The sequence below is a fragment of the Phyllobates terribilis genome, unplaced genomic scaffold (genome assembly GCF_046119375.1).
Source record: "Phyllobates terribilis strain yellow unplaced genomic scaffold, ASM4611937v1 Scaffold_1__5_contigs__length_1240528914, whole genome shotgun sequence".
Classification (NCBI taxonomy): domain Eukaryota; kingdom Metazoa; phylum Chordata; class Amphibia; order Anura; family Dendrobatidae; genus Phyllobates; species Phyllobates terribilis.
In genome coordinates this window covers 111568552-111590703 of record NW_027362761.1, presented here as the reverse complement: position 1 = coordinate 111590703, position 22152 = coordinate 111568552, and the positions used below count along the sequence as shown (strand labels likewise).

At 42.3% G+C, this 22152-nt stretch overlaps 1 protein-coding gene across 6 annotated transcripts in view; it reads left to right on the top strand.

The window, feature by feature from the left end:
- Positions 1 to 22152, top strand: part of MLLT3 (MLLT3 super elongation complex subunit) — a 388749-nt gene that overhangs the window by 248125 nt on the left and 118472 nt on the right. For all 6 annotated transcript variants that reach the window (XM_073666190.1, XM_073666179.1, XM_073666162.1 and 3 more), the window contains 2 exons: positions 14091 to 14234; positions 19749 to 19871. In XM_073666190.1, coding sequence (XP_073522291.1) covers positions 14091 to 14234; positions 19749 to 19871 — 267 coding nt within the window. The remainder of the gene's footprint in view (positions 1 to 14090; positions 14235 to 19748; positions 19872 to 22152) is intronic.

Sequence of the window (22152 nt, the reverse complement as noted above, 5' to 3'; positions counted from 1 at the left end):
GTTGTACCCTCGGACTGCAGGGCAGCTTGAACTTGTTTGGATGTTAGTCGAGGTTCTTTATCCACCATCTGCACAATCTTGCATTGAAATCTCTCGTCAATTTTTCTTTTCCGTCCACATCTAGGGAGGTTAGCCACAGTGCCATGGGCTTTAAACTTCTTGATGACACTGTGCACGGAAGACACTGGAACATTCAGGTCTTTGGAGATGGACTTGTAGCCTTGAGATTGCTCATGCTTCCTCACAATTTGGTTTCTCAAGTCCTCAGACAGTTCTTTGGTCTTCTTTCTTTTCTCCATGCTCAATGTGGTACACACCAGGACACAGGACAGAGGTTGAGTCATCTTTAATCCATATTAACTAGCTGCAAGTGTGATTTAGTTATTGCCAACACCTGTTAGGTGCCACAGGTAAGTTACAGGTGCTGTTAATTACACGAATTAGAGAAGCATCACATGATTTTTCAAACAGTGCCAATACTTTTGTTCACCCCTTTTTTAGGTTTGGTGTGGAATTATATCCAATTTGGCTTTAGGACAATTCTTCTTGTGTTTTTTCATTGAAGACAAATTAAATGAAGATAATAATTCCAAAGAATTTGTGATTGGAATCATTTTCAGGAAGAAACTGAGTATTATCTGACAGAATTGCAGGGGTGCCAATACTTTTGGCCAGCACTATATATATATATATATATATATATATATATATATATATATATATATATATATATATATATATATATATATATATATATATATATAGCTCAAAAAAATAAAGGCAACACTCAAATAACACTTCCTAGATCTGAATGACTGAAATATTCGCATTGAATACTTTGTTCTGTACAAAGTTGAATGTGCTGACAACAAAATCACACAAAAATCATCAATGGAAATCAAATTTATTAACCAGTGGAGGCCTGGATTTGGAGTCACCCTCAAAATTAAAGTGGAAAAACACACTACAGGCTGATCCAACTTTGATGTAATGTCCTTAAAACAAATCAAAATGAGGCTCAGTATTGTGTGTGGCCTCCACGTGCCTGTATTAACTCCCTACAACGCCTGTTCATGCTCCTGGTGAGGTTGCGGATGGTCTCCTGTGGGATCTCCTTCCAGACCTGGGCTAAAGCATCCGCCAACTCCTGGACAGTCTGTGGGGCAACCTGACGTTGGTGGATGGAGCAAGACATGATGTCCCAGATGTGCTCAATCGGAATTAGGTCTGGGGAACCGGCAAGCCAGTCCATAGCTTCAATGCCTTCATCTTGCAGGAACTGCTGACACACTCCAGCCACATGAGGTCTGGCATTGTCCTGCATTAGGAGGAAACCAGGGCCAACCGCACCAGCATATGGTCTCACAAGGGGCCTGAGGATCTCATCTCAGTACCTAATGGCAGTCGGGCTACCTCTGGCGAGCACATGGAGAGCTGTGCGGCCCTCCAAAGAAATGCCACCCCACACCATTACTGACCCACTGCCAAACCGGTCATGCTGAAGGATGTTGCAGGCAGCATATCGCTCTCAACGGCGTCTCCAGACTCTGTCACGTGTGTCTCGTGCTCAATGTGACCCTGCTTTCATCTGTGAAGAGCACAGGGCGCCAGTGGCGTCTTTGCCAATCATGGTGTTCTGTGGCAAATGCCAAGCTTCCTGCATGGTGTTGGGCTGTGAGCACAACCCCCATCTGTGGACGTCGGGCCCTCATACCACAAGACTCGACAGTCTTTTCTTGTTCTTAGAAATGAAGGCTATTCCATGTGAGAAATTGCCAAGAAACTGAAGATTTCCTACAACGATGTGTACTGCTCCGTTCAGAGGAGAGCACAAACTGTTTCTAACCAGAGTAGAAAGATAAGTGGGAGGCCCTGCTGCACAACTGAGCAACAAGACAAGTAGATTAGAGTCTCTAGTTTGAGAAATCGATGCCTCACAGCTCCTCAACTGGCATCTTCATTAAATAGTACACTCAAAACGGCAGTGTCAACGTCTACAGTGAAGAGGCGACTCCAGGATGCTGGCCTTCAGGGCAAAGTGGCAAAGAAAAAGCCATATCTGAGACTGGCTGATAAAAGGAAAAGATTAATATGGGCAAAAGAACCAACATTGGACAGAGGAAGATTGCTTCGTCTGTCCATAAAACTTTTTTCCAAAGTTTGAGGTGTTTGGATCACACAGAACATTTGTGAGACGCAGAACAACTGAAAAGATGCTGGAAGAGTGCCTGACGCCATCTGTCAAGCATGGTGGAAGTAATGTGATGGTCTGGCATTGCTTTAGTGCTGGTAAAGTGGGAGATTTGTACAAGGTAAATAGGATTTTGAATAAGGAAGGCTATCACTCCATTTTGCAATGCCTTGCCATACCCTGTTGACAGCGCTTGAATGGAGCCAATTTCATCCTACAACAGGATAATGACCCAAAGTACACCTCCAAATTATGCATGAACTATTTAGGGAAGAAGCAGGCAGCTGGTATCCTTTCTGTAATGGAGTGGCCAGCGCAGTCACCAGATCTCAACCCCATTGAGCTGTTGTGGGAGTAGCTTGACCGTATGGTACGCAAAAAGTGCCCTTCAAACCAATCCAACTTGTGGGAGGGGCTTCAGGAAGCATGGGGTGAAATTTCTCAAGATTACCTCAGCAAATTAACAGCTAGAATGTCACAGGTCTGCAATGCTGTAATTGCTGCAAAGGGAACATTCTTTGACGAAAGCAAAGTTTGAAGGAGAAAATTATTCTTTCTAATAAAAATCATTATTTCTAACCTTGTCAATGTCTGGACTATATTTTCTATTCATTTTGCAACTCATTTGATAACTAAAAGTATAAGTTTTCATGGGAAACACAAAATTGTCTGGGTGACCCCAAACTCTTGAACGTGTGTGTGTGTGTGTGTGTGTGTGTGTGTACAATATGTATAAGTACAAACCAAACGTTTGGACACACCTTCTCATTTAAAGATTTTTCTGTATTTTCATGACTATGAAAATTGTACATTCACACTGAAGGCATCAAAACTATGAATTAACACATGTGGAATTATATACTTAACCGGTTCCCGACCGCCCACTGTACATAAACGTCGGCGCTTGCTGGGCTCTGTGCAGCGCCGACATTTAAAAACTGTGGGTGGTCCTGCAGCGCTCAGGACCCCCAGGGTCCTGCTAGCGCTGCGGTACCGGTTCAGAGCGATAGCTCTGACATGTGGCATCACGGGGACCTGATTGGATCAGGTCCCCATGATGTTAACCTGTTCCTATCTTCTAGATGCCGCGATCCATAGCGATCGCGGCATTTAAAAGATAGTGACAGGCGGTGGTCGGCGATCGGGACCCCCCACATACCTGAGGAGCAGCGGGGATCCCGGTGCTGTGACCTCTGACATCGAGACCGGATTGGCTCAGGTCTCGATGATGTCAGCGTCACACCAGCCAATCAGAGAGATCACCAGGGAAGTTTGTTTTAGCAACAAACTTTCCCGGGCGATCTGGTTGATAGAACACTGTTTCTCCTCCGATCTCGGTGAGAGAGCAGAGGAGAAACAGTGTGACAAGAACGGTCAGCCTTGCCACTGTAAAATTGAAAAAAATAAAATAGAAAGTAAGAGTTAGGGTTAGTCAGTCCAGTCAGTCCAGTCAGTCCAGTCAGTCCAGTCAGTCCAGTCAGTCCAGTCAGTCCTGTCAGTCCTGTCAGTCCTGTCCAGTCCGTTCAGTCCTGTCAGTCCTGTCCAGTCCGTTCAGTCCTGTCAGTCCTGTCCAGTCCGTTCAGTCCAGTCAAAAAATATAAAAATAAAATGGCCCGTCAGACTTATACCGCAGAGGAGGTGTATGCCCTGCTGTGTTCTGACACTGATGACAGTGCAATCTCAGATGGAGATATGAATTTTGAGGGCTTTAGTAGCGGTGACACTGAGAGCTCAGAAATGAGCAGTGATTCTGGTCCATCCTCAAGCCCAAGGACCAGTACAGCAATAGGGGCAAATAGCTCTACTGGAGAAACGTCTCCAAATCAGGGATCACTGCCCAGTACAAGCGCTGTCCCTGCTACTAGTGAATTGGCGCACGCCAGTGTACAAGGGGCTTTGCCACATGATCTAGCATTTCCCAGATGGGAGGCTTCGGATTCGGCTGCTCCATTCAGCCCTGATTTCAACGCTACTCCTGGTATAAATGTGGAGGTGGAAGATTTTGGACCAATTCATTTTTTTAATTTGTTTTTTACAGACAGCTTGCTAGAGCATATTGTCGTGCAAACAAATTTATATGCATCCCAATTCATAAGCCAGAATCCCCTATCTTACTATGCTAGGGCAAATTTATGGACACCAACTAATGTCCCGGAAATAAAAAAAATTTTAGGACTTACATTTGCCATGGGGCTTGTTAAAAAACCGAGCATTCGATCCTACTGGTCCAACCACCCTGTTCAAGCCACCCCTATGTTTTCAGTCGTTCTGCCTAGGACCCATTATGAAATGCTCATGCGGTTTTGGCATTTTAACGACAATAGTCAATGCCTGCCCAGAAATGCCCCAGAACATGGCAGGTTATATAAAATTAGACCCATCATTGAAAATTTGTCAGAAAAATTCTTAAGGCTCTACACCCCAACACAAAATATTTCTATAGATGAGTCCCTTGTAAAATTCAAAGGAAGACTGCACCTCAAGCAATTTATCCCATCTAAAAGGGCAAGGTTTGGAATAAAGATCTATAAAATGTGCGAAAGTTCAACCGGATACACATCCGCTTTTCGCATATACGAGGGGAAAGATAGCCAACTAAACCCACCAGGATGCCCTACTTATCTGGGGACATCTGGAAAAATTGTTTGGGAGCTGATAAGTCCATTTTTTCAATAAGGCTACAATCTATATGTGGACAATTATTACACCAGCATACCCCTATTTAAAAGTCTGGTTGAACACAACATCGGGGCTTGTGGGACCATTCGTAAAAACAGTCAGGGGTTTCCACAGCCATTGGTCAACCAAAAGTTCCAAAAGGGGCAGTCAGGGGCTGTACGCAACGGAGAGCTGCTTGCCCTGAAATATAGGGATAAGAGGGATATTTTTGTCCTCAGCTCGATCCACACAGATGCCACAAGGGCCATTGTAGAACTAGGATCCACCACTCCGAAGCAAAAACCTGTGTCAGTCATTGACTACAACAAACACATGGGGGGTGTGGACCTTGCAGACCAGGTTCTACAGCCATACCAGGTATCAAGAAAGTCCTATACCTGGTATAAAAAGTTGGTTATTTATTTGTTTCAGGTGGCCACATACAATTCTTTTGTGTTGTACAAAAAAGCAGGAAATTCAGATCCTTTTCTTGATTATCAAGAAAAGGTAATTGAAAATCTTGTCTTTCAAAGTGTTAGCCCCGCTCATCCATTAGAATCTGAGGATGTGAAAAGACTCACTGAGCGACATTTTATTGCACTTATTCCAGCAACGGAAACAAGAAGGAACCCCCAGAAAAGATGTCGTGTATGTACTAAGAGAGGAATGAGGCGTGATACCCGCTACTATTGCCCACAATGCCCATCATTGCCAGCCTTATGCGTCACTGACTGCTTTAAAATCTTCCACACAGAACCACGTTTTTAAACTGTAAAAATGTATCCCAATTTGTCATTCAAACATTTGGTTCATTTAGTGAATGACACATTCGAGTAGAGCTCACTTAATTTCCAGGGGTGGGGGTGGGGGGTTCTCCAGAATCTAAACCTTCCATTGCGTGCTTGTTTCTGGAAATCATCCATTGAGTTAAAATGGTCACTAAACCCATAGATGAAGTCCCAGAGGGGTGTCATTTCCAAAATGGGGTCACTTGTTGGGAGTTTCCACTGTTTAGGCACCTCAGGGGCTCTCCAAATGCAACATGGCGTCCGCTATCGATTCCAGTCAAATTTCCATTCCAAAAGTCAAATGGCGCTCCTTACCTTCCAAACCATGCCGTGCGCCAAAACAGAGGTTTTGCACCACATATGGGGTATCAGCGTGCTCAGGAGAAATTGCACAACACATTTTGGGGTCCATTTTTTCTGGCGCCCTTGTGAAAATTAAAAATTTGAGGCTAAAGTAGCAGTTTTGTGTTTAAAAATGTGTTTTTTTATTTTCACACTTCAACATTATAAAATTCTGTGAAGCCCCTGGGGGTTCAAGGTGCTCACCACACATCTAGATAAGTTCCTTGAGGGGTCTAGTTTCCAAAATGGGGTCACTTGTTGGGGGTTTGCACTGTTTAGGCACCTCAGGGGCTCTCCAAATGCAACATGGCGTCCGCTATCGATTCCAGTCAAATTTCCATTCCAAAAGTCAAATGGCGCTCCTTACCTTCCAAGCCATGCCGTGCGCCCAAACAGTGGCTTTGCACCACATATGGGGTATCAGCGTGCTCAGGAGAAATTGCACAACACATTTTGGGGTCCATTTTTTCTGGCTGCCCTTGTGAAAATTAAAAATTTGAGGCTAAAGTAGCAGTTTTGTGAAAAAAAGTTAAATGTTCATTGTTTTCTTCCACATTCCAAAAATTCCTGTGAAGCACCTGAAGGGTTAATAAGCTTCTTGAATGTGGTTTTGAGCACCTTGAGGGGTGAAGTTTTTAGAATGGTGTCACTTTTGGGTATTTTCTGTCATAAAGGCCCCTCAAAGTCACTTCAAATAAGATGTGGTCCCTAAAAAAATGTTTTTGTAAATTTTGTTGTAAAAATGAGAAATCGCTGGTCAACTTTTAACCCTTATAGCTTCCTAACAAAAAAAAATTTTGGTTCCAAAATTGTGCTGATGTGAAGTAGACATGTGGGAAATGTTATTTATTAACTATTTTGTGTGACATCTCTCTCTGATTTAAGGGCATGAAAATTCAAAGTTTGAAAATTGCTAAATTTTCAAAATTTTCGCCAAATTTCCGATTTTTTCACAAATAAACGCAAGTGATATCGAAGAAATTGTACTGCTATCATGAAGTACAATATGTCACGAAAAAACAATCTCAGAATCAAGGGAATCCGTTGAAGCGTTCCAGAGTAATTACCTCATAAAGCGACAGTGGTCAGAATTGAAAAAATTGGCCTGGTCACGAAGGCAAAAACAGGCTCTGGCGCGAAGTGGTTAACAAAAAAGTGTGAAACAACTGAAAATATGTCTTATATTCTAGGTTCTTCAAAGTAGCCACCTTTTGTTTTGGTGACTGCTTTGCACACTCTTGGCGAGCTTCAAGTGGTAGTCAGCGGAAATGGTCTTCCAGCAATCTTGAAGGAGTTCCCAGAGATGCTTGGCACTTGTTGGCCCTTTTGCCTTCACTCTGCGGTCCAGCTCACCCCAAACCATCTCGATTAGGTTCAGGTCTGGTGACTGTGGAGGCCAGGTCATCTGGCGTAGCACCCCATCACTCTCCTCCTTGGTCAAATAGCCCTTACACAGCCTGGAGGTGTGTTTGGGGTCATTGTCCTGTTGAAAAATAAATGTTCCAACTAAACGCAAAACAGATGGAATAGCATGCCGCTGCAAGATGCTGTGGTAGCCATCCTGATTCAGTATGCCTTCAATTTTGAATAAATCCCCAACAGTGTTACCAGCAAAGCACCCCACACCATCACACCTCCTCCTCCATGCTTCATGGTGGGAACCAGGCATGTAGAGTCCATCTGTTCACCTTTTCTGCATCGCACAAAGACTCGGTGGTTGGAACCAAAGATCTCAAATTTGGACTCCTCAGACCAAAGCACAGATTTCCACTGGTCTAATGTCCATTCCTTGTGTTCTTTAGCCCAAACGTCTCTTCTGCTTGTTGCCTGTCCTTAGCAGTGGTTTCTTAGCAGCTATTTTACCATGAAGAACTGCAGCACAAAGTCTCCTCTTAACAGTTGTTGTAGAGATGTGTCTGCTGCTAGAACTCTGTGTGGCATTGACCTGGTCTCTAATCTGAGCTGCTGTTAACCTGCGATTTCTGAGGCTGGTGACTCGGATAAACTTATCCTCAGAAGCAGAGGTGACTCTTGGTCTTCCTTTCCTGGGGCGGTCCTCATGTGAGCCAGTTTCTTTGTAGAGCTTGATGGTTTTTGCAACTGCACTTGGGGACACTTTCAAAGTTTGCCCAATTTTTCGGACTGACTGACCTTCATTTCTTAAAGTAATGATGGCCACTCGTTTATCTTTACTTAGCTGCTTTTTTCTTGCCATAATACAAATTCTAACAGTCTATTCAGTAGGACTATCAGCTGTGTATCCACCAGACTTCTGCACAACACAACTGATGGTCCCAACCCCATTTATAAGGCAAGAAATCCCACTTATTAAACCTGACAGGGCACACCTGTGAAGTGAAAACCATTTCCGGTGACTACATCTTGAAGCTCAACAAGAGAATGCCAAGAGTGTGCAAAGCAGTCATCAAAGCAAAAGGTGGCTACTTTGAAGAACCTAGAATATAAGACATATTTTCAGTTGTTTCACACTTTTTTGTTAAGTATATAATTCCACATGTGTTAATTCATAGTTTTGATGCCTTTAGTGTGAATGTACAATTTTCATAGTCATGAAAATACAGAAATTTCTTTAAATGAGAAGGTGTGTCTGTGACTGCAATGCACTCCAACGGGTTTAATAGGTCTCTGTTAGTGATGAGCGAGTATGTTTGGGCCGAGCGCCGAGTATTTACAGCTGCTCGGTGATCAGGTTAAATCGCCCCCGTGTGCATGATTTGCAACTGTTTGACAGCTTTATTACATGTGAGGAATGTGTAAGAAATAGGCATTCCTCACATGTAATAAAGCTGTCAAACAGTTGCAAATCATGCACAGGGAGCGATTCAACCATATCACTGAGCAGCTATAAATACTCGGAGCTCGGCCCGAGCATACTCTGCGAAAGGGTTAACAGAACATACTTGCTCATCACTAGTCTCTGTACACATTCTGGGGAATATATAACGTCCCTCGTCATTGCCTCACTAATATATATATTCAAACCTAACAAAAGCTCGATAACACAGGAACAATGAAAATCGATGATGGGTCCAGTTCAGCATCTTCTCGCCCTCTCTGCATAGTGACCTCACTACATGCAGGATAAATTCCCCATAAACAATAAGAAAATTAAAGACCTATTTGTTTAAATAGTGGGTTAAAAGTAAGGTAAAATAATATATTTGTTTCATGCAGCATTGTGTTCATTTATGTCAGTTGTGCATTAAAATGTGAACTGTCCTTTTTTGCCAGTAATAAATTCCCTTTTATTCAAAATCTATCCATTCTCCATTTCCACACCCTTTAATGGGTACAATTTGTAAGTGGTTGTAAAAACAAACAACTTTGCAATTTTTACTTCTTCTCAAATAGCCTCTCCCGTCTCAAAAACGAAAGATTTTTAAATTCTTTTTTTTTTTTTTTTTTTTTGTGTGTACTGCTTGTTGAATAGTCTCATTCAATGGTCTTTATTGTTGGCATGACACAGGAATCATGATAGTGCTCTTACCTTTTCTTCTCCAGGCACTCAATTCTTCAAGGTTTTCCAAACAGTTAGAGGGGGGCTTCATCAGAGAAAATAACATTACTCAATCCTCCCCAATCAGTCCAATACCTGTACTTCATGCAGAATGTCAGTCTGTAAGAAGTACAGGGATTGAGGTTTAGAGGACAAGTCTTGTGTTAAGTATCCTGAGACCATTCATGAGTAGTGTTGCTTTTCATCCATGGGAGTGGATGCCTAAGAACACTGCCGTGAATAAAGAATGGTTATCTAAACATCCTCCAAGAAACACTTCTCCCAAGGATCCAAGAGCGGCAAAAATGCTAACTAAGTGGCTCAGTGAAAATAATGGGGTGCCATCAGGAAGCATTTCACCCAGATTCTGATATCCAGCATGTCAGGGCAAATTGCAGAAGTCTTGAAATAATAATGATCAACACTGTAAATATTGAGTCTTTCCATAAATTTGGTTTATTTGTCAGGAAAAGTATAAAAACCTATGAATTTCAAATGAAAGGTAGAAGTATAATGGCACCAATCTTAAAACTCATGGAATACTTATAATTGTACTTTTCGTAACCATAGAAACATCTGACTAAATGATGGAAAAATACCGAAGCAGCAAACCTTGTGAAAAACGAAATGTCAGTCTCCAAACTTTATACCACCACCGTATTGCTCACAGCGATTGCCGGGACTCAATACATTGTTGTTTTCAGTAAATTATCTTTGACACAAAATTGATCACGTTGGAGGGCTGTTTCTGAATAGCCATTCCAATTAAAGATTTAAGCATAAAAAAAAATTGTTGTGAATCCTGTCGCTTCTGTACTAGCTGTTATTTCCTTTTTCTTCTCGTCTTCATTTCAGTCTCATTGATCTTGAGATGCTGTGCTCCCGTAATTAGTTTGTTGGTGCTGGTAGATTTTCTTAAATTGCTTATTTTGCTGAATGGATTATTGAGTTGGCCGTTAAATGCCGCAATTGACCTTTTCATTTGAAGAAATATATCAATTTTTTTCAACACTAGAATGCTTTATGTAATCAAATTGAGCCGGTGCTGGCTTGGATTAATTGACAACATGGTTAGTGTTTTCATCATCCTTTCATTATATGTGCAATTATACTACAGCGTGTGAAGCTTTATTATTAGATGGATGATATTGCTGTATGCAAGTTTTGTCCACAGTTGAGCAATAATGCATTGCGTACTGCAGATAAATAATGAACCCGTTTAGGACTTATCTATTTTAGAGCTTAGGGAAGAAGACAGCTTTTAGAAAATCTAGTATGCGTTAATTTATTTCAGAATAATTCAGCAGTGGTTTTACATGTCCAAGTAATTCTAACATTGTATATTTGGCACGTATTCTACTTTATTTTTAGGATACATTAATGTCGATTATAGTTTGCATTTATATATTAAAAAAAGTGAAAACAATAAAATTTATAAACTGTATAAATATGCTGTTAATGCCTCCTTCAGACATCTGTGACTTTTCTTGCATGTAAAAACACGGACTGTTGTTGATCAGTGTTTTTGATCCACTTTTCATCAGTATTTTGTCAGTGGGTCAGTTTTTGCCTTCAGGGCTTCATCAGGGATTTCAAGCTTCTCCCATATATTAGTGTTAATCATGGACTGCACATAGATGGCATTGGTGTTCTGTCCATCATTTTTCACAAACCCGCAGTCTTAAGTCACTTGTAATCAGCACCTAAATAGGTTTTATCATTTAACTACTTAATTTTAACATACACTTTTAAACCAGGTAGTGTTGTAATTTGTGCTAATGATAACTGACAACTTAAAGGAAACCTGTCACCTGGAAAACCTCTATTAGGCCAGAGTCCCACTAGCGTATGGCATAGGAAGCGATATGATAATGCCCCCGGCGAGCAGGAGCAGAGTGTCAGTGCTCCGATCCTCTTGCACTGAGCAGATCGCAGCACAACTGCTGAGGACATGGAGAAAGTAAATTCCCCATCTTCTCTGATGCGGCGTCAGTGGGAATCACACTGCACTTGGGTGATACCCGATTGCAATGTGATGTTTCACACACACCCATAGACTTAAATGGGTGCGTGCGATCCAAATCCAGTATGCAATTTTTTTTTTTTTTCAGTCCGAGCTGAAAAAAAACAAAAAAAATACACACCTCTGAGCACAGCATCATAGGATTAAATTGATACGAATACAATCCGATTTTTTTTTTTATTTCTTTTTTTTTATCAGATTGCATTCGTCCGATTTAATAAAAAATGAGAACGAGCCCTTAACCTGCAGACATAGGGGTTAATCTACAGGTTAACAGCGTGAGACGGACTCTACAACCCACAGAAGTTGCTCAGGTAGTGCAGCTCATCCAGCATGGCACATCAATGCGAGCTGTGGCAAGAAGGTTTGCTGTGTCTGTCAGCGTAGTGTCCAGAGGCTGGAGGCGCTACCAGGAGACAGGCCAGTACACCAGGAGACGTGGAGGGGGCCGTAGGAGGGCAACAACCCAGCAGCAGGACCGCTACCTCTGCCTTTGTGCAAGGAGGAACAAGAGGAGCACTGCCAGAGCCCTGCAAAATGACCTCCAGCCGGCCACAAATGTGCATGTGTCTGCACAAACGGTTAGAAACCGACTCCATGAGGGTGGTATGAGGGCCCGACGTCCACAGATGGGGGTTGTGCTCACAGCCCAACACCGTGCAGGATGCGATTACAGCCGCTGTTCTCTAAACAGAGCAATGACTGAAAGTTCATTTCCTCCCATCAGCGGGGGTCCTAATGCCGGCATCACGCAGGTTCACAACCAGGGCTGTGGAGTCGGAGCCCATTTTGGTGGAGTCGGCATAAAATGGACAGACTCCAACTTCCAAAATACACTGCTCAAAAAAATAAAGGGAACACTCAAATAACACATCCTAGATCTGAATGAATGAAATATTCTCATTGAATACTTTGTTCTGTACAAAGTTGAATGTGCTGACAACAAAATCACACAAAAAACATCAATGGAAACCAAATTTATTAACCAATGGAGGCCTGGATTTGGAGTCACCCCCAAAATTAAAGTGGAAAAACACGCTACACTACAGGCTGATCCAACTTTGATGTAATGTCCTTTAAAACAAGTCAAAATGAGGCTCAGTATTGTGTGCGGCTTCCACGTGCCTGTATGACCTCCCTACAACGCCTGGGCATGCTCCTGATGAGGTTGCGGGTGGTCTTCTGTGGGATCTCCTCCCAGACCTGGACTAAAGCATCCGCCAACTCCTGGACAGTCTGTGGTGCAACGGGACGTTGGTGGATGGAGCGAGACATTATGTCCCAGATGTGTTCAATCGGATTCAGGTCTGGGGAACGGGCGGGCCAGTCCATAGCTTCAATGCCTTCATCTTGCAGGTACTGCTGACACACTCCAGCCACATGAGGTCTGGCATTGTCCTGCATTAGGAGGAACCCAGGGCCAACCGCACCAGCATATGGTCTCACAGGGGGTCTGAGGATGTCATCTCGGTACCTAATGGCAGTCAGGCTACATCTGGCGAGCACATGGAGGGCTGTGCGGCCCTCCAAAGAAATGCCACCCCACACCATTACTGACCCACTGCCAAACCAGTGATGCTGAAGGATGTTGCAGGCAGCAGATCGCTCTCCACGGCGTCTCCAGACTCTGTCACGTCTGTCACATGTGCTCAGTGTGAACCTGCTTTCATCTGTGAAGAGCACAGGGCACCAGTGGCGTCTTTGCCAATCCTGGTGTTCTGTGGCAAATGCCAAGCGTCCTGCATGGTGTTGGGCTGTGAGCACAACCCCCATCTGTGGATTTTGGGCCGTCATACCACCCTCATGGAGTCGGTTTCTACCTGAGCAACTTCTGTGGGTTGTAGAGTCCGTCTCATGCTACCACAAGTGTGAAAGCACAGCCAACATTCAAAAGTGACCAAAACATCAGCCAGAAAGCATTGGTACTGAGATGTGGTCTGTGGTCCCCACCTGCAGAACCACTCCTTTATTGAGGGTGTCTTGATAATTGCCAATAATTTCCATCTATTGTCTATTCCATTTGCACAACAGCATGTGAAATTGATTGTCAATCAGTGTTGCTTCCTAAGTGGACAGTTTGATTTCACAGAAGTTTGATTTACTTGGAGTTATATTCTGTTGTTTAAGTGTTCCCTTTGTTTTTTTGAGCAGTGTATATTCATGACCTGGTCAAAATATTTGTGTACTGTGATATTGCTTTTTTTCATGGATAACATGTTATTTTTTTATATTTGTGCAGCTTTATTTATTTTTTATTGATTTACACCAGAATTCTGGAGTAAAAAAATGCACTTTTTTTGGTGCATGTCTTCTTTGTGCAATTATTTTTGATTTTTTTCCTTAACAACTCTCTTGCCACTTTTAGATGCCGAATATTTGCTCTGATGTTGCATGGACAAAGATGTTACAAATTTCTTAACAGGCTTATGCTTAAAATAGTCACATTTTACTCCTGTGTTTTTTTCCCCATTAATTGTGTAAGTAGCATAATGAGTAAACAGAGAAATGAAGTAAATATATGAGCTGTCATAATTACCAGCTCCATCAATGTTTTTTTTTCTTCTTTCACAGGAAGAGCCTAAGAAAGTTCGTTTTGATTATGATCTATTTCTGCACCTTGAAGGCCACCCCCCTGTAAATCATTTACGCTGTGAAAAGCTTACCTTTAACAACCCTACTGAGGAGTTCAGGAGAAAACTGCTTAAAGCCGGAGGAGTGAGTCTAGAAAAGATTTAATTATTTTTGATTGCTTGGTTGGTGCTTTGAGTGACAGATTATAGGGCTAATCCCCCTTGTCCTATCTGCAGTTGTCACTGACAGCTCATTGTGCTTTGACCATGATCTGTAGAGACAGAGAATGCGCTTTGAACTGAATATTTCTCCTGAGTGAAAAAACATCTAACGGAAATTCAGCAATGTTAGTTTTGTTACATTTTAACAAACTTTTTAAAAACTACCATACATTATTCACCATTTCATAATGTCAAGATTTTTCTCGCGCAAGTCCATACAATGATTAGTAGCAGAGTTAGAAAACTCCTAACTCACACGGTCTCACTGCTTCTTTCTATTTCTTAATTGTAAGAGCTGACTGGGAGAAACTTGTGACAAGCAGGAGGCAAGGGAGACTGGCTAAAGTCACATCACAGAGGATACTCTGAGACTGCAGTGTGAGTCAGGGGACAACAGTTATGAAGTTCTCTGCTGGTTATTTCCTTTATACAGTGAAACCTCTTTGAGAAGACCATTAGCTAGACCAGATTTTCTGTGACAGAATTTTAGCCTACAATATACAGTGTATACATACTTTGGCAATTGCCTGTAAGTGTACCAGCACTTTTTACTGCATTTCTTTACTTTGGTCAGAGCTCCATTTCTCTGTTCCAGAGATCCAGATCATTGTACATTGACTGACATTCTGGCTGCCTGCATCTACCACTGGAGAAAGCCGACTGCATAGTGTTGCTGAAAGTGGTTTGCCAAATAATTGAAATTAATAAAACAACCTGTGGGCCTGCTGCATGTTATCTTCCAAATGTTCACCTATACATGAGATTTGGAGCTCTGTATAAAAACTGCTCTCTAACATCCTAGAACAGAATTATGGATCTGAAAATTACACAATAATAAAAGCTATAGATCTACCTTGATTCTATAATTGATACAATCATGAGAAAAACTAAGCACATCCTCTTTGAATTCTATGGTTTTTACAAACCAGGACACTTTAAAAAATAAAATTTCAGGTCTTTAAAATTAGGTAAATACAACCTCAGATGAACAGCATATGACACATTATACCTTGTCATTATTTACTTACCAAAAACTAGGCCAAAAAACAGAAGTTGTGTGTGAAAAATTAAGTACACCATAACTGCCTCCATTAAACTAAGGGGGTTAGTAGTAGTCACGTGCTGCTAATGAAATGCCCTTGATAAATTTTTGTTCTGCAAATGGACCCCCTGTATAAAAGCAGACTTTTTGGCACTTTGTTGGCTTGGCACATTCAGGCATGTTTTAACACAATGCCGAGCAAGAAGGATGTCAGCAAGCATTGAGCAGTTGTTCCTGCCCGTCAATCTTTCAAAGTCTGTAAGGCTGTTTTTAAAGAATTTGGAGTCCCAGGAGAAAACTTTGAAGACAGTTGACAATATTCCCAGGAGTAGACGTCCCAGCAGATTCACACCATGGTCAGATTGTGCAGTACTCATAGAAATTGCAAAACCCCAAGTTGAGACTTTAAAGGACTCCGCATGGGACAGAAAAACCGTCTCCATTCTAAAATGAGCATGGCAGTATGGCACCTGAACAAAGCTAAAGACTAGCCAAACAGCTCCACCTTGGTTTTGTCTGTTCAAAGGACATTGTTCCAAAACGCCTTGCGCCACGTTGTGCTCATGTGCAGTTTTTGGTTTAAGCCAAAACACCTTATTCCAGCTGTTCAGTACATTGATGGAGGGGTGATGAATTTAGCTTGTTTTGCTGCCACAGGAGCTGGGCACCTTGCAGTCGTTGAGTGATCTATGATCTCCGTACACCAAAGTATTCTACAGTCAATTGTGAGGCCATCTATACAAAAGCTACAGCTTATCTGAAACTAGGTCATGCAATCAGACAATGACCCCAAGCACATCTACATCAGAATGGCTGAGTGGGCCACTGTAACACCTTTATTCTTTTCTTAAAGTCCAGACTACAACTCCTTTTAAATGCTGTTGTGGGACTTTAATAGGACTGTGCATAAACAAATGCCCACAAACCTCAATGCATTAAAGGGGTTGTTCAGTTTTATCATGAAAAGCTTCAGTCACTTTGTGACTGCAGACTTGAGAATCCTCACATCGTGTGCAGCGCTCACTGTCAGGATTCTCCGGTGCTGGTGGTGAGACCGAGCAGTCAAGTATACGATATGCATGTTCCTGGCCACATCTCGATTGCTCTCACTCAATTCACTTAAGTGAGGCCATGCGCGTCTGGTTGGAATGTGGTCAGAAGTATGCAAATCTTGTACTTGCAGTAACATGACCTTGATCTTGTAGACGACACTGTCTGCAAGTGGAGGATTCACAAGTCTGCAGTCACATAGTGACTGAAGATTTTCATGAGTAACCTATACAATCCCTTGTCTGGTCTTCTGCTAAAAATCTGCAGTAACTCAATGTAACTGCAAACTTCTGAATACTTAGAGCACGGGCACTGCATGCTGCCAGGATACTCCAGTATTGCCGGCGAGTGTCAGTGTTCATGTGACCGCAAGTATGGAATTTTCATACTTCCAGCCACATCCCGACTAGATGTGCTCGGCCACGCTCAATTCACTTGTATTGAGTGAGGCCGAGCACATTTAGTTAGCATGTGACCGCATGTATACGAAGCAGAAGACTGGACAACAGCTTTTAAGCAATGTTGTAAAGAAGAGTAAGCCAAAATTCCTCCCATGAATGATAAAAAAAAAAGTAGTTAAAGTTATTACTGCTAAAGGTGTTACAAGCTATTGATTCATGGGGCGTACTTAATTTTATACTTGATGCGTGCATCTTGGCCTAGTTTTTGGTAAAAAAAATAAATAAATAAATAACCGTGTCTAATTTGTCCTGTGGTGGGTGTTAGTAGTTTTCATGATGTGTATCTGTGTTTGACGGAAAAATGAACCCTCATCAAAAGCAAACTCTAGGACTGAGTATTACCTGGTGTAATATGCCCATTTATAATGTTTCCTTACTTCTTATGGGTAATTGCAATATTTCTCATGTAGCATGCATTTTGCTACCAGACGAGCTACTACACAAAGGGATCTGCATTTTGTTCCTCCTTTTCTAGAACTATTGTCTGCAGCTGGATGTGCAGTTACATGGAAGAATATACAAATAAATCACTTAAGATCATTTACACTTGGATTAATACCATTATTTACCATAGAAAATCAGAGATGGCTGCAGGACAGAGATGCTGGTATGGAAATGTCACCTTAGCTTATTGACATGCAATAAATTGGCTCTTAGTGCAATATCCAGAGATAAGCTAAGTGTGCCTTATTTGTGAAGGGACAGGTGAGCAAACACAAGGTGCCTTTCCAGAAAACATCCAATACAAAGTGCACAGCTTTTTCCATGAGTCTTTTGAGGTTAATGTTTCTCCCGCAAAGGAAATGAGCTGCTCTGTGCTTTACATAATGGGTCACCTTTGTTATGTGTGCTGATGAAACTGGCCATTAAAAGGGAAGGGAAGATTAATTGAACCATATTAAGGGACCCTGGGACTTGCTGAAAGATTGGCCTAGTGCAAATCACTGCTGGGCTGTAAAATAAGGTAGAATGCAATCTGTAAAGAAGTGCTATTAAATCCTACATTATCTCTTTGGAGTATGTTGATAGGTTTCTTGTTTTTCCACACTAGGTCAGTATTGCAAGGTGACAAATGTGACCGGTCTTGCCTACAGTATTAAATGTCCTAATGATTACTAGCCTATTTATTATGGATATGTTGAATTTGTCAGCCTGTCTTTTTTTTATATGGTTCTTCGCCTTTGTTTTGTTGAAACTTCAAAAACAACATTAATATCCAGTAGAAATATCATTATAGTAATGGATGGCTGTTGTATAGCATACAGTCAGTTGTTAAATATCACCTTGATAAAACAGATGTGAAACAAAAACCTATTGTACATCCACTGTTACTTGTGTGCATTAAGTGTAAAAGGGTATTCTTAACATATGTTAGGCTCATATGAACAAATGGATGTAAAAATCCAGTAAAAATCGTCTGGCATCCACCGTGGAACCAGAAAGAAAAAGACCCCCGGATGCTGCCAGCACTTGTCGTGACATCAGCGGATGTCAGAGCCGGCTGCGGCCGGGGGTCACGTGCTGCCTGTGAGCGGCCAGTGATAGCGCTGCTCACAGGCATTATCTGCAACACAAGGTATTTACAAAAAGTCTTAGGGACCTCGGGGGATAAATTGGGGGGGGGGGGGGTGTTATCTAAAGTAGTGGAAAACCTCTTTAAGAATCCCCCCCTCCACATCCGATTTCCTGAGCCGCTCGTCTTCTGAAACATGTGACCTCAAATCAGACAAGTCAGATCACACAGGAGTTGCGTATGAATTGGAAATTGCTTTCACCGCATGAGTCTATTGAGCCTCATTCTAAGGCTCCATAGGCTTATACTGGGGATGTGGCACCATCCCATACAGCAGTCCCTGTGACACCTAGCAAAGATGAGGATCAGTCATGTAGGCCAGAAGAGAATGGGAATGGCACTGTAAACTTGGGAGGATGTCGCTAAGGGAGTACTTTAACACCTTTTTGCTGTTGAAATTTTGTGCCTTTTTAGTAGCCAGTATGATTTTAATACTTTTGACTTGTAAAAATAAATCCTAAATTACTATATGATAAATTGATATTAACTCCCATTGCCTATATATTTTTTGAAAGTCACCTGGCACATTGTGGAAATGCTACTCGGCACTTTGTAAGAAAAGGCACCTTCATGCAATTTTGCATCACATTGAAATTTGTTGTAAAAAATTCCTGGGGAAGACCAGTACCAGGAACTGGTGAGATGCCCCAGTGATGGCATTCCCATTACTTTGCAGACACAAAAGATCCTGTCTTTGTCTCAGTTCAATTGCTGGACATAATCATGTGATCATCCCCAATGTAATCGTATTTATCGCATCTATTGCTTATACAGCACAAAAATGGGCAGCTGAGGGCTTTTAATGGAAAAGCAGGAGTGTCAAGTTCAGGTACTTGTGCTTTTCCCAGCACAATTTCCCAGTTTAACACATGGATTCTTGTCCATAAAACAGACAACCTCTTCAAAGACTATAACGTGTCACATAAAATGATGAATCATACCAGTGTATCTCTACCCACCCATGGAGACATGTCATTGTAACAAATCAGCCATCAATCAACACATTTAAACTTGTTCAGTGCATTTCCGAATAATTTTGTGAATTGAGATTTGTTCTGTTTTTGAACATTTTGGTATTTTTGAAGAATCCTAAATTAATTTTACTGTTATAATATAAAATTGTAATTATTTTTCCTCTGTTTTATTTCCCCTTTTTCTTTTTTCCATTTTCTCCTTCTTGTCTATTCCTCACTTTCCTTGTTCCCCCCCTTTCCCTCGTTTTTCCCACCCCCCCTTTCCCTCGTTTTTTTTGCCCCCTTTCCCTCGCTTCCCCGCACCCCCTTTACCTTATTTACCACTTTTCTTCATTAGATCATGGTTATGTCCGAGGGGTCATCTTTCTCTTCAGGCACAAGTCTTCATCTTCCCAGTCTCCCTAGTAATTCCTTATCCTTCTCTGATGCAAAGAAGAGCAAATCATCTCATGGATCCAAGGCAAGTATTTGCCACTAGATCTATATATGTTGTGTTTACTTTTTGGAGGGAATATAACATAGTAGCACATTATTGTTTTTTGCATTTTTCTCTTTTTCTTGTGCAGTAAAAAAAATAAGTTAACTTTTTCTATGGGTTTGTAGGTAAACTGGGCAACTAAATAAGTATATGGTATTGTATATCTATATTTTTCTTTACTTTAGTGCTAGTGAATAATAAAACATCTTTGATGGAAAAAGTTATTAATTTTTGTTACCACCAAATTTTTTTTTTGTGTTGATAGGATGAAATTTCTGACCAGTAAAAATATTAACTCAGCTATTGAGATTGTACAAATATGTATTTATTTTAAATAGTTTATTTCTTAATAGGTAAGGATTTTTTTGTATTAAAATTTGTCTTTTTTGTCCCCCTGCTGGGTTTAAATTGGCGATTTGTATGCATGGTTTGATGAACAGATGCTTACTGTGCAGTACATCACTCTGCAACTTATATGCCCCCCTTTTTAGCTGTGCTTCAGAAGTCGTCCCCTGAACGTCTGCCATAAAATCCCTATATGGTGGTCAATAAGGGTTAAGAGTAATGTTCTTGTTATCACAAATTTGCACCAATGCAACATTTGCATACGAAGAAACTGATATCACATTGTGAAAGACTCACATGTCTTAGTCATGTCATATGATGGTGTCCTTTGGGTCTGTGCACTTTTTATATTTGCCTGAAAAGACTACTATTATTATGACTACTACTAGATGGTGGCCCGATTCTAACACATTGGGTATTCTAGAATATGTATGCGGCCGACCGAGCGCGACCAATCAGCGAACCGTGTTGGTGAGGACCGGGGAGCTGCGCTGCCTGTACGGGTACTTCCACTGCGAGCAGCTGGGAGATAACCGGCTAGCGCCGGTCATCTCCCGGCTGCATCGCCGCTGACCTCCATGCGGCTACCATCGGGAGATCAGCGGTTAGGGCCGCTGATCTCCCGACGGCAAGTGTGAAGGGAGGATCGGGGAGCGAGGCCGCCGGTCGGGGTACTTCTGCTGCGAGCAGCGGGAGATGACCGGCTAGCAGCTTTCATCTCCCGGCTGCGTCGCCGCTGATCTCCCGACGGTGGCCTGCGTGTTTCAAATCCGGCGCCAATTCACGGCCGGGCTGCGCCAGTCGCTGATTGGTTGCGGCCGCCACCAATCAGGACAGCGGTGTTTTAAATTTCGCGCCAATATCGCTGATTGACCAATCGGCGAACTGTGTTAGTGAGGACCGGGGAGCGGCACTGCCTGTGCGGGTACTTCCGCTGCGAGCAGCCGGGAGATGACCGGCTAGCGCCGGTCATCTCCCGGCTGCATCGCCGCTGACCTCCGTGCGGCAGATGAGCCGCTAACGGCCGCCATCTTGTTCTGAAATCCCGCGTCGCTGATTGGCCGCGGCCGGACCAATCAGCGACGCGGGATTTCCTGGACGGACAGACAGGCGGGATTTCCTGGACGGACAGACAGGCGGGATTTCCTGGACGGACAGACAGGCGGGATTTCCTGGACGGACAGACAGGCGGGATTTCCTGGACGGACAGACAGGCGGGATTTCCTGGACGGACAGACAGACTGGATAAGCCGATTTATATAGTAGATTATTAAGCAATATAGTCCCTTTTTTGCATCAGTCAATGGGTTCCCCAGATGAGGACTCTCTCAAATATTATCTAACATTTTTCATTAGCATGTCATGTCAAAGACAATTTTTATCCTCTGTGTGAATGAATACATTCCAATTCACTTGCATACAACATTTAAAAAGGTTATCCACTACTTTTATATTGATGAACTATCCTTAAAATAGGTCATTATCGGATTTGTGGGGGTGTGACAACCGCCACCCCTATTATCAGCTGTTCTGGATGCTAGCGGCTGCTAAGTGTGATCAGTTGCTGAGCTGCACAGCTCCATCAACTGTACAGTGGCCATGGGCGGGTACTGCACGTCTATCCCTATTTGAATGAATGGGAGTGGATCTGCATTCCCCCACTGCAGCCATTATGCACCTGACGGAACTGTGCTGTTTTGCTCTGCAACTAACCACATCTGGACGGCATAGTAAACAGCTGATTGGTGGGAGTGCAAGGTGTCTCAGCCCTACCAATCGGATATTGTTTACCTGTCCTGAGGATAGGTAATCAGTCTAAAAGTAGTGGACAACCCCTTTAACTTCTGTATGTGAACCTGAAATTAATCAAACCATTTTTATGTCAATAGGTCACAAGCAAAAACAGTTTTTTAGCTTT